This window comes from Carya illinoinensis, chromosome 3, assembly GCF_018687715.1.
Source record: "Carya illinoinensis cultivar Pawnee chromosome 3, C.illinoinensisPawnee_v1, whole genome shotgun sequence".
Taxonomy (NCBI): domain Eukaryota; kingdom Viridiplantae; phylum Streptophyta; class Magnoliopsida; order Fagales; family Juglandaceae; genus Carya; species Carya illinoinensis.
This window is the reverse complement of record NC_056754.1, coordinates 7,169,924-7,183,779: the sequence shown is the minus strand read 5'-3', so window position 1 is coordinate 7,183,779 and position 13,856 is coordinate 7,169,924. Positions and strand designations below refer to the sequence as shown.

Below are 13,856 nucleotides of genomic sequence, written 5' to 3'. Positions count from 1 at the left end.
GTGTAGAAAGTATTCTACACAGGGAATAGTTGAATCACCACGTGTAAGGTGATTGCAAGTGTAGAGGGTGTTCTACACGGATCCTTTGTAGCGGTGTTGTTCAAAGGTGTAATAGGTTTTTATCTCCACCTGAAGGAGGTTGAATAGTGAATTTGGGAATCCTCAAGGGGTAGCTTGAGGCGAGGACGTAGGCAGTGGGGCCGAACCTCGTTAACATACTGAGTTTGCTTCTCTCTTACCCTTACTCTTTATATTTATTGTTATTTCATATTTTGTTTATATTTTATATTATATATTTGATTTATAATTGTTATTTTTTTTAATACAACTCAATTCACCCCCCCTCTTGTGTTAGTCATCTGGGCAACAATCTTTATACAAAATTTCCTTATTGAAGATATGGAAACAAACAGTTTCATTTTCACCTTTAGAAATACCCAAGATAAACTTAGAGTCCTCAATCAAGCCCCATGGAATTTTAAAGGGCACCTTCTAGTTCTAAAACAGTAGCCAACAGGGGCCACTCTCAAAGAAATCAATTTAAATCATGCTCCATTCCAAGTGCAAATCCATGGCCTGCCTTTGGATTATATTACTCTAGAAAATGCTATTCAAATAGGGCGAGCACTTGGAACTTTGATCAAAGTGAAAGAGGATCCTCTTTATGGACTAGCTTTCAGAAAATTCATCAGGCTCAAGGTTGAAATTGATGTCACTAAGCCATTACAGCAAGGATTTATGATGCCAAGGTTAGACAACTCTGAAATATGGATAGCTTTTAAATATGAAAAACTTCCAGACTTCTGTTATGCCTGTGGTAGACTTGGTCATTCCCAAGTTTTTTGTGGTTTTCTAAGTTCACCTACGACAAGATTAATTTATGGCCCTTGGATCAAAGCCGAGTACAACAACTACCAAGGCATATCTCAGGCTTTTCAACAAACAGGTCACAGGCAACCAACAAAAACCGATTTCATGGGGAAAATTTCCAGTTAAACTAATCTTTATGGTAATCAAAACAGAGAGAAGCCAACCAATGTTCAACAACAAAATCTGAATTTGTTTTCAAGGAGAGGTCAGCAAGAAGTTATCGAAAGAACATCTACGGTGGTGAAGAAAAACAACCAAGGCTGGATTCATCTTGCCCCCTCAACATCTGCCACCAAAAACCCATCGGAAACCTTCAACGCCACGAATTCAGCACTCCCTCAAGATCTGGTCTGCTACAGTGAACAAAGAGCATTAATTTCCCCAACCAGAAGAATAAATATTTTTACTGTTGAAGAGCCACTGACCGAATCCCACAACCATACCTCTCTTGGCAGCAAAATATCCTTATTGTCTTCAAATCTAGTTTCAGAACAACAGGTAAAGGAAGGGACAGCTGAACACGTGCATAGTCATCAAGATAATACATTGCCGACGGAAGCAACTGAAACACCGTGGAATGCTCAGTGGCAGAAAATCTATTCTGCCTTCAAGGAGTATAAGAGCCTTCAGACTTTTAACGTGCCTGGGCCTGGACCTTCAACAACCCATCAAGCAACTTTCAAATCTTTCCAGCCCATTGAGACTTGTCCTCACTTCAAGAGCCCACCTGATTTATCTACAAGCTGGCCCATCCCAAATCAATACAAGTCTGCCGAATTCCATCATCTGAAAGATTCTAACGTGAAGCAATGTTTTACGACAGATTCTACTCCTACTGCTACTCAGTTAGCTACTTCTTTAGACCATTGCATATCCACGATAATACATGCTCCTATTCCAGAAAAAATTCCAACTCAATCCAATCTTACAATTCAGTTGCTAGAAGATTCAAGTTCAATGCCGGTGGATAATCCGGTTGCACCTTTGGAAATACCAACTGAAACTGATTTTATTATTGGCACACCTGAAGATATTTTATCTCTGTCTACTCAAGAGGAACATCTCAACCGCAAGTCCATTCAATCTCAACCTCAAGTTCTTCTACCATCCAAAAGGCCACATGATACAGAGTCCTTTTATGAACCAACAAGAAAATCACAGCGCCTCAACAAAACAGAGAAACTAGAGCAAGTGGATGAAACAGTTAAAATGTTTCTTTCAGAAGAATCTACAACAGCTCTCACTCTCATGGACATGCAATCAGGAACAAAAGGCAAAGAAAAAAAATCAAAAGGAAAAGGAAGGCTGAATCCATATAGTAAGCCAGTTACTCATTCTCACAGCAAATCCAAATCAGCTAGCGAGACAAGCTTCAAAATGCCTCCAAAAGCCAAATGAGAACACTGGCCTGGAATTGCAGGGGCCTTGTCCGACCCAATGCAATCAGAAACCTAAGGGCTAATATTAGGAAATATAATCTAGATGTAGTTTTTTTGTCGGAAACCTTGGTGTCGGATGATCGCACCATATCTATTGTACATAGTTTAGGTTTCCATCTTTTTGTTTGTATCCCTGCAGTATGTAAAAAAGGTGGCTTGTTACTTATGTGGAGACCGGGGTTGGACTTAGAACCGGTCAATCTGAATATGAATGCTTTTTCTGTTTTGGTGTATTCTGATCCGTCTTATCATCCTTGGTTACTTGCTTATGTATACGCTCCTGCACAACAGGATCAAAAAGCGTCTTTTTGGAGTCACCTGGACTCTATTCATCAAGCTTTTAATGGCCCTTGGTTATGTATAGGAGATTTCAATGATGTTATCAATCAAAATGAAAAGTATGGGGGATGACCTTTTATTACCAATAGCAACCGAGGACTCAAAGCAATCATGGACAGATACGGCCTCATTGACATTGGTTATTCGGGCCCTCAATACACTTGGTCTAATAACAGAAGCGGTATGGCTCTCATCAGAGAAAGATTAGACAGAGCAATAGCAACTCAAGAATGGAGACTTCTATTCCCTGATGCATCCTTACAACACTCGGCATCATCAGCATTAGATCATCACCCTTTATTGCTTCATACAATCAACAAACAGAAACATGCCTCTTCATTCAAATTTGAAGAATTCTGGATTCATGAACCGCTCAGTTATAACATTATCAGAGAAGCATGGAACAAAGCTTTTTAGGGCAACCCGGCTTATATTCTTTGTCAAAAAATCAAATCTACAAAGGAGCTCTCAAATTCTGGAATAGAAATCACTTTGGTCGAATACAGGACAATATACAAAAGTTGGAAACAGATTTGATTGATATCCAAAGCAAATCGATTGGTGAGTACAACCAGGAAAAAGAGAAAGAACTCCAACATAAGTTTCAAAAACAAAGACAACATGAGGAAACTTTGTGACGTCAAAAGTCAAGAATAGCATGGCTCACTTCAACTGATCTTAACACCAAATTCTACCACTTATCAACAACAATAAGAAGAAAGAGAAATTCAATCGACGCCGTCAAATTAGGCCCAGGTAATTGGTCTATGGATCATATTGTTATTGAAAATACATTTATCAATCATTTTCGATCAATTTATGCTTCTACAAAACCTACTCTCCCGGAAAGTTTAGAAGATCTTTTTGAGAAGCAAATTACAGACCAAGACAATGTCAATCTTCTAGCAGTTCCAAGTGAAGCAGAAATAGTTGGGGCCCTAAAACAAATCCCTAACCACAAAGCACCTGGCCCAGATGGTATAACAGCTTTGTTTTATAGACATTATTGGAGCATCATTAAAAAGGAGGTAGTGGAAGCAGTGCAGAATTTTTTCAAAAGGGGTAAACTGCTAAAACAAATCAATCATACCAATATCTAGGGCTAAGCACCGATTCAATTGGAGTCGGATTTGGCCTCCTCCGACTCCGACTCCGACTCCGACTTTGTCGGAGGCCGAATCCGACCTCCGACTCCGACTCCGCTTACACCCTACTCCGCTCCGACTCCGACTCCGACATGTCGGAGCGGAGTCGGAGTTGGGCTTTTTGTTGGGCTTTTTTATTGGGCTTTTTTTTAGACTTTTTTCTTTGACCCAATTAACATTCAATTTTACAATTTGCAACTCAAATTGGATTTGGGCTTCTATATCAATTTTTTAAAAAAATATAATTTGAGATTTCTAATTTATCTAACCAAAATTATTACATTAGAAAATAAAACTAAATTCAAAATCTATCACTATAAAAAATAAAACTAAATTCAAATGTGTAACCAAAATTAAAAACTAAATTAAAACTAAATACACACATTAAAATTACATAACCAAAATTACAACCTAAAATTAAAAATACATAACCAAAATTAAAACCTAAAATTAAAAATAAATAACCAAAGGTCCAAAATTACAACCTAAAATTAAAAATACATAACCAAAATTAAAACTTAAAATTACAAATACATAACCAAAGGTCCAAAATTAAAACATAAAATTAAAAATACATAACCAAAATTAAAACCTAAAATTAAAAATACATAACCAAAGGTCCAAAATTACAACATAAAATTAAAAATACATAACCAAAGGTCCAAAATTACAACATAAAATTAAAAATACATAACCAAAAAATGTCATTTTTCAACTTGTGCCTGAAAAAAAAGAACAAAATTAGTAAAGAAATAAGATACCATATAAATTTATAAAATTAAAGAAAGTAAAATTGAAATAAGATACCAGAAACAAGATTGTCAATCCTCTTCACGAAGTATGCTGGCCATAGAATTGGCTAATTCTGCATTAAGATGTTAAAGTATAGGAAATTAATATTACAAAATGTTAAAAACAACTCATATAAGAACTTAAAAAATTTTTCTAATACATTACCTGAGTCTAGCTTATAGCTCTCTGCATCATCAATGGCTTCAGAATAATTTTGACTCAAGCATATGGGAGTAGACTTCAACCAATTTTGCGAGCACACAAGAGCTTCTACAGTTTTAGGAGCCAAAGAGCTCCTAAACGGATCCAGGACACGGCCTCCTGTACTAAATGCTGACTCAGATGCAACGGTGGTAATAGGAATGGCCAAGATATCTCTTGCCATTAGAGCAAGAACTGGATACTTGGTGGAGTTGACTTTCCACCAAATTAAAATATCGAAACTCCCCGTAGGAATCTCAATGTTCTCCAACAAATACCGCTCTAACTCCGACTTACAATCCATCAATGATGCTGTATGCTCTTTATGGAACTCCCTCAAAAAATCCAAGGGATCATAATCTGTAACAATACTACTACTCCCCATTGATGCACTAGCTTCACCGCTTTGAGTTTTGTTAGCACCAGTTTCGCACCCACCACCAAACTCTACATATGCCTCATACAAATATTCCATATCCCTCTTGAGGAGTGCAACAAATTCCTCACCCTTCTCCTCACCCAATGTTTTCTTGAACCAATATGCTTGAGTAACCAATTTGAACCGTGGATCAAGAATAGCAGCAATAAACAACAACCGATTTATTTTTTCAAGATCACCCCAATACTTATTATACTTTGTCTTCATTCTGAAAGCCATTGAACTCAAACGTCGATTACTATTATCACAAAAATTATTCAAGTGTTTATGAATGGCAATAAGCTCTTGGACATAATTATTTGATGTGACATATAGTGTACCAGAAATGCGCAATGTAACACCATAAAATATTTGAAGAAACTTCGAAAAGTTTCTTATAGTCTCCCAATCATCCGGCCCAGGAGCTCCTAGACCCTTTCTCCCATGTCCATCCTCAGACAAATAAACTCGTGAGTAGGGATCTTCATCAAGCAAAAGTTGGAAGGCTTTTTGATACTTCTCAGCCACGTCCAACATAAGAAAAGTCGAATTCCATCTAGTAGGTACGTCAAGAGTCAAAAAACTAGAGCATTGAACTTTTGATCTATCAACACAAGACTTGAAAGTGGCAAGTCTTTGGGGAGAAGACTTCACATACTTGATCAAATTTCGGACCCTTACAATTGAATCATCAACATCTTTCAAACCTTCACTCACAATAAGGTTTAAAATGTGTGTCGTACACCTCATGTGAATAAACTCGTGAGTTGCAATACAATCCGCACTTCCTATTTCCCTTGTTCTCAACCAATCAATAGCGGAGTCGTTAGAGGTAGCATTATCCACTGTAATTGTGAGGATTTTGTCAATGCCCCAATCAAGCATACACTCCTCCAACTACCTCCCAATCGTTGCCCCCTTATGGTCACTAATCCGAACAAATGAAATGATCCGCTTATGCAACTTCCAATTATTATCAATAAAGTGAGCGGTCACACACATGTAATTAATATTTTGGATAGAAGTCCAAGTGTCGGTAGTCAGGCATACTCTAAGTTTGGTGGTCAAAAACATTTTCTTCAAACTATCATTCTCTCTCAAGAATACCCTCATGCAGTCACGCATTACGGTAAATCGAGAAGGAATAGGAAACCTTGGATCAAGGGCTTTAACAAATTCCCGAAACCCTTCTCCCTCAACACACCTAAATGGTAGCTCATCCACTATCACCATCCTAGCAAGGGCAGCTCGGATTTTTTTCTCATTATATTTGGCCATCCCTAAGGTCTTCTCCCCTTCCCCTCCTTCACTTCTTGCTTCCGGGACCAAGAAAGTTTGACTCTTGTCCAATTTACTCTTACGGTTTTTGGGGCAAAGTTGGATGTGTGTTTTCATGGCCGAAGTGCCTTGCCTTTTGGGGTGGCATTTCCATTGCCTATGACAATGGTTACAAGTAGCTATAGGCTCTTCGGGATCACAATCGGGCACTCTTGTGAAGTGGGACCATACCTCAGACTTATTCTTAGGATTTCTACTACCAGGTGGAGGGCGAGGGGTAGAATTAAAGGCACTAGGAGTGCCTACCGAAGAGCCTATTGGTCCGCTAGACTCATCAACTATTGGAATGAGAATATCAATCGGTTGTTCTGGGGGTGGAATGCCAGGACAAGATGCACCTGTGGATATAGGAGTGTTTGTGCCTTCCATATCCATGATTTAATAACTAGAACTGTAGAACACAACAAAATAAGATAAACATAAACAAAATACATTCATGAACTAATGTAAAGATTACTCAAGTAAATCAACCAAAATATGCCACAGGTGGTTAGACGGTGTAGGTTGTTTTACTTTTTTATTTTATTTTTTTACTTTACCTTTTACTCTTTTTTTTAAGCTGACAGGTGGTTATTGCCACATAATTATTTGATATTTTAAGCTAATTAATAAGAATTAAAATACAATTCTTTTTTTTTACATATAAGATCATTTTATTAATATACAAAACTGTCAACAATTCGCAGCATGCTACATTTTAATTTTAATGCACCAAAACTTAAACCCATATATATACTTCCAATACTCTTTAGAGAGAGCACATTAAATCCCCATTAAAATACCAGCAACGCCTGCATCAAAGAAAACGAAAGTAACATTCCACAATAAATTCATACAATTACACTTAAAACGCAACCATTGTGATATCAAGCACGATCATCGCCAAAACAAGCTGTTTTTCTACCTATAATCTCAGAATATACACTCACTGCCCTCCTAATCTTCCTGCCAACTCCAACCACAAATGGAGATGCAAAAAGATCATTAAAATTACAGTCAGAACGAGGTTCGATTCCAACGAAATGAAATTCATCGAGGGAATGAAGCAAAATACATGTAAATTCACCCAGCTACACACGCATGCAAACAAAGTGAGATGAGAGACTCACCGAGAATCAGAGTGAGCTTTGAAGCGCTTATGGTGATAATCATGCCCACGATCCTCAACACCACCAGTCGCCGATTTACCGTAATGCGAATTAATAAGAAATTGAGCTTTTATCCCTTAATATTATTCTATATATTCATGATTTTTTTACTAATTATTAATTAATCCTTTATCTTGATTTTTTTAGCCGAAAGGAATCCAAAGCATGTATTAGCCGGCCTCACGATAGCAAATAAAAGAGAGTGAAATCAAAAATCAACAACCAAGCAACAGCCAACAAATCAACAATCAACAACCAAACCCATAGCATTTAAAAGAGAAATCAAAAATAAATCAACCAATATCCATGAATAAAACCCATATCCATGAATAAAATACTAGAGAGAGAGAGAGAGAGAGAGAAGAGATACCAGAGATACCGTCGGAGGCTGGAGCTGCACGGTTTCGTGGTGGTTGAGGGCGTCGAAGGCTGGGAGGGAGTCTGCAGCTGCTGGGAGCTTGGGCGCCGTTTCAATTTTCTGCTTCTGGACTTCAGGACTTGGGAGAGAAGAGTATAAACCCTAAGTACGTTACTTAACTTACTTTATTTCCGAATGGGGGGAGCGGGCTTTTGGTATTTTTTGGCCCCTTTTGGGTTTTTTTTTTTTTTTAAAAAAAAAAAAACTCTAAAAACCGGTATTCTTAACTTCTTAATACTTTAGTCTTCAGACCTTTTGGTCTTTTCGGCCCCCTTTTTTTTTTTTTTTAACTCTAAATCAAATAATAATTTTGATTTAATACTATATATATTAACTAATATAACTATACTATTATATATAATATAACTATATATATATTATATAAGTATAGTTAATTAGTAAGTTAATATATAACTATATATATTATAGTATATAAGTATAACTATATATATTATAGTATATATATTATATATAGTATATATAGTAACTTATATAGTAACTTATATAGTAACTTATATATAATTAGTAATGTAAATTAACTATATAAGGTATAGTTATATATTATATGTAAATATCTATGATTAATGTATAAAAAATAAATAGTATAGTAACTATATATTATATAAGCCCTTAATATATATAGTAATAGTATATATATAATCTATAATTATATATAATATAACTATATATTATATATTAACTTATAGTAAACTAGTAATGTAAATTATAAAATATAAAATAAGCTATAGTAACTTATATAGTAACTTATAGTAAATTAGTAATGTCAATTAACTATATAAGGTATAGTTATATAAAACATATAAATATATATATGAGTAATGCATAAAAAATACATAGTATAGTAACTATATACTATATAAGCCCTTAATATATATAGTATATATATAACTATATATTATATATAATATAACTATATATTATATATTGACTTATAGTAAACTAGTAATGTAAAATATAAAATAAGCTATAGTAACTTATATAGTAACTTATAGTAACTTATATAGTAACTTATATAGTAACTTATAGTTAACTTATACCAAAATTAAAAATACATAACCAATAACTTATAGAGTTATAGTAAATTAGTAATGTAAATTAACTATATAAGGTATAGTAATTAGTAACTTATAAGGTAACTAATAACTATATTAACTTATAGTAACTTATAGTAAATTAGTAATATAAATTAACTTATACTAACTATATTAACTTATATTATTCATTATAATGTTTATACATTATTATTTATTAGATGTTAATATATTGATAACACATATTTTTATAAAATATGCACAATATCGGAGTCGGAGTCGGAGTAGCAGTCGGAGTCGGATTCGGATTGGAAGTCGGAGTCGGAGTCGGATTGGAAGTCGGAGTCGGAGTCGGAGTCGGAGTCGGATGATTTATCGGAGTCGGAGCCGGATCGGAGCGGAGTCGGTACAGCTCCACCTCCGACTCCGACTCCGACTCCGACTTCCAGGGGGGGAAAAACTCTGACTCCGACTCCGACTTGTCGGAGTCGGAGCGGAGCCGGAGCGGAGTCGGAGCCGGAGTCGGATTTTCGGATTTCTGCTCAGCCCTACCAATATCGCTCTTATTCCCAAAACTCCAAATCCAAATAACCCAAGCCATTACTGCCCCATTAGTCTCACCAATGTCATATACAAAATTATAACCAAAATAATGGCCAATCGTTTCAAGCTAACCTTAGATACCATTATATCTCCTTTGCAAACAGCTTTCGTCTCAGGCAGAAACATAAAGGAAAATACTATCATAGCTTATGAACTGTTTCACCTTCTAAAGAAGAAAAAAGGAAACAAAGGAATGATGGCCCTCAAACTTGATATGGAAAAAGCTTTTGACATGGTCGAGTGGGATTTCTTATTCAAGGTAATGAGTTTAGTCGGTTACAGCCAAAACTGGATTAATCTGATTAAAGAATGCATCACCACAGCTACTTTTTCTATTCTTATTAACGGCTCACCGAGGGGTTTCTTCAATTCTCAAAGGGGATTAAGACAAGGAGACCCAATATCCCATTTTCTCTTCATTCTAGTAACAGAAGTTCTATCAAAGATCCTTTTAAAAGAAGAAGCAAGAGGAAATTTGGAAGGAATCAAATTAAGCAGGCAAAGCCCACCAGTTTCACACTTATTATTTGCAGATGACACGATCATTTTCGCAAAGGCAACTGTAGACAATGCCCAAGCAATTTCAGAAAATTTAACAAAATTCCAACAATGGTCAGGCCAAAAGATCAACATGCAGAAATCTACAATCTTCATCACAAGAAATGTAAACAATGCAGTCAAGTCAGATATTCACAATTGGCTTCCACACAAAGTCTCTTCAGAAAAAATGAAGTATTTGGGTCTCACAACTACTTTTGGCAGAAACAAGAAAGAAAATTTCAAAGAGCTTCTAAGCAGAGTGGAGAAAAAGTTAGAAGGATGGAAAGTGAAAATCTTATCACAGGCGGGCCGAACAATGCTAATCAGATCAGTAGCAAGTTCTATTCCAACATATAGCATGACAACCTTTCTGATCCCCAAAATAGTCTGTAAGATACTAGACACAAGCTTCAAGAACTTTTGGTGGGGATTTCCAAAAGATAAGACCCATAATCTGACTCTCAAATCATGGAAATCCATTTGCAAACCAAAAATTTCAGGTGGCCTTGGACTACGACAAATGACAAACATGAATCAAGCTCTTCTTGCAAAAACAGGATGGGATATGTGTGAAAGACAACCTAGCCTATGGTATGAAATTCTAAGATCAAAATATCTCAGAACATCAGATTTCTTGCAAGTTCAACAACGCCAATCAGATTCTTATTTTTGGAAAGGTATCCTACATACGAGAGACACAATTACCAAAGGAAGATGTATTCAGATTAATAATGGTCTCACAACCAACATATGGGTAGCACCATGGATACCTACTAAGGAGAAACTTTAAGCCTATCCCATTGCAGGGAATGGATCAAGCTCATCCAAATCTAATGGTCTCAGACCTCATCACAGGTAATCCAAGACATTGGGATACAAGGAAGATGCAAGATTTATTCGAGTAAGAGAGCACCACAGAAATTTTGAAAATCCCTCTGCCAATCTTCTCACAAATCCAAGATAGAATAGTTTGGGCCCCATCTCAAAATGGAAAATTTTCTGTTAAAACAACATATCAGGTAATTACCAATGGGCAAGAATCTTCATACCAACTTGTTTCACAAAGCTTATTCAAGTCTTTATGGAAATTGAAAATTCATGAAAGGCACAAGCTATTGATATGGAAACTACCATGGAATATTCTTCCAACCAGAGCAAGAGTGAACGAAGTTATTTCAATCTCAGCTTCGGATGAATGCCCGATGTGTCATCAAGCTGAAGAAAATACACTTCATCTCTTTATTAAATGCCCAATAGCGAGAATTCTATGGAGTCAAAGTTCTTGGCCTTTAAATCTAGAAGCTCTCCCGATTTCCTCAATTTCAGATTGGATCAAAATGATCATTTCTCCACATGCAGAGTTAGGCCTTCAAGCTTCAGAGATTCATTCTTTTCAACTTTTTGCAGCCATATCTTTAGATTTTATTTGGAAACAAAGAAATGACATAGTGCACAACCAACTTCAATTCAATATTGAAGAAGCAAAAATCCAACTGAATCACATCTATCTCAATTACAAAGACTCTGGAATACGAAGCAAAAGGACAAGCAAGCAATATGGCAACCTCCACCACCAAATTTCTTGAGTTACTCTTTTGATGTTGCAGTCAGAGATACTTTTTCCACTCTTTCAGTTGTCTACAGAGATCATAGATGTTGCCCAGATGACTAACACAAGAGGGGGGGTGAATTGAGTTGTATTAAAAAAAATAACAATTATAAATCAAATATATAATATAAAAAATAAACAAAATATGAAATAACAATAAATATAAAGAGTAAGGGTAAGAGAGAAGCAAACTCAGTATGTTAACGAGGTTCGGCCCCACTGCCTACGTCTTCGCCTCAAGCTACCCCTTGAGGATTCCCAAATTCACTATTCAACCTCCTTCAGGTGGAGATAGAAACCTATTACACCTTTGAACAACACCGCTACAAAAGATCCGTGTAGAACACCCTCTACACTTGCAATCACCTTACACGTGGTGATTCAACTATTTCCCGTGTAGAATACTTTCTACACACACAAGGGTTATACACACCCTTTTTCTGATACAAGAGCTGATAGTGGGTAGGTTATCAGAAAACACTCCTCAATGAGTGAAATAAGAACAATACAGCACAAACTATATCTCTCAAAATGAACAAGGATTAAGGCTCAATGCTTAGAGAAGAGAGAATGAAAGCTTTGAATGAATGTTGTATGCTCTTGGTGTTGTAAATGTGAAACTCTCAAATGATCTATTTATAGGCATATGAGACTTCATATTCAAATTTAAAAAGATTCACATGTCAAAGACAACATCATTCACTTTTTCAAAAAATTCAAATAAAAGGTTCTTCTTTTTCAATTGTCAAAGACAACATCATTTACTTTTTCAAAGAATTCAAATAAAATCTTTTACTTTTGGCATATGACAAAATGAACACACTTTCATTTTCAAAAAATTCAAACCTAATCTTTTACTTTTTGTATAAGTTTAAAAAAACATCAATCACTTTTGAAAATATTCAAATAAAACATGCACATGTGAAAGATGACAATCAATCATCTTTAATATTTTCAAAGTTCAACCCTTTAATCAAGGCATGCACATGCAAAAGATGACAATCAATCATCTTTAATATTTTCAAAGTTCAACCCTTTAATCAAGGCATGCACATGCAAAAGATGACAATCAATCATCTTTCAAAATTTTCAAATTTAATTTTCAAAAATATTCATGCACATGAAGAAAATGTATTTTAATGCTTTATGATAAAATATTAATTTTGAGTATTAATCCTAATTTCGAATTTTGAAGAGATTTACAACATTACTATATAATTTTAATGTGAATTTGTTCACTTCTTGCTCATGCTTGTTTCCTTGATGTGCTTGACTCCATTGTGTAGACAACTTGAGCTTGAGACTTCTTTATTCTTTGAATTCATTTGTTATCATCAAAATCCATGTGTAAATATATAATTACACAAAACTTGAAATCTTGGGTTCAACAATCTCCCCCTTTTTGATGATGACAAATACTTGATAGAACTTGAAACCTGTATTAATACTTAAGCTCCCCCTGAGAATGTGCGTTAGTTTTTCAAGCAAAAGTATAAATATAATAAGTTTAGCAATTCAAACAATGTTAATGTTCTAGTCTAACACTTCTCCCCCTTTTGGCATCATTAAAAAGGATCCGCAACAAGTAAATAGATTGAAGAAAACGGTGCGTAAGTAGACACTATAGATAGTTGAAAAATGGAGCCGTTCGTAACCCGACAAGTGCTGCAAAGTCTCGAGGCCTAACTCTATGAATTTAATACGGCTGAAGATTTAAACAATCGCCTGATGTTGTTGACAAACGGGATTGAAGGCTCCGAGTTTCTATAAAAAAATGATCATTTTCATCTATCGGATGCCAAAAAAATAATCGCTTCTTGACCTAAGTTCTGTTTTTCCACAAAGATAGAATGGCTGAGCGATTCTCTTCCACTAATGTTCCAGACTTGAATCAGGAACCCTTGACGCATCAATCATCAATCTTCTCTCCTGAGGCCGTCAATA

At 35.6% G+C, this 13,856-nt stretch overlaps 1 protein-coding gene across 1 annotated transcript; it reads right to left on the bottom strand.

The window, feature by feature from the left end:
• Positions 1-4,599: 4,599 nt before the first annotated feature.
• Positions 4,600-5,312, bottom strand: LOC122305786 (zinc finger BED domain-containing protein RICESLEEPER 1-like). Its single transcript, XM_043118331.1, has 2 exons — positions 4,751-5,312; positions 4,600-4,658 (listed from the first exon to the last, which is right to left on the bottom strand). Exons 1-2 carry the CDS (start codon positions 5,259-5,261, stop codon positions 4,615-4,617), a joined length of 555 nt encoding a protein of 184 aa, XP_042974265.1. The 5' UTR covers positions 5,262-5,312; the 3' UTR covers positions 4,600-4,614.
• Positions 5,313-13,856: the final 8,544 nt, after the last annotated feature.

Bases quoted from the DNA above. Each gene is read 5' to 3' on its own strand.
- LOC122305786 (XM_043118331.1), bottom strand. From the start codon at position 5,261: ATGGAATATTTGTATGAGGCATATGTAGAGTTTGGTGGTGGGTGCGAA. The intron at 4,659-4,750 runs GTAATGTATTAG...ATCTTAATGCAG, and splicing joins GAGCTATAAGCTAGACTCAG to AATTAGCCAATTCTATGGCC.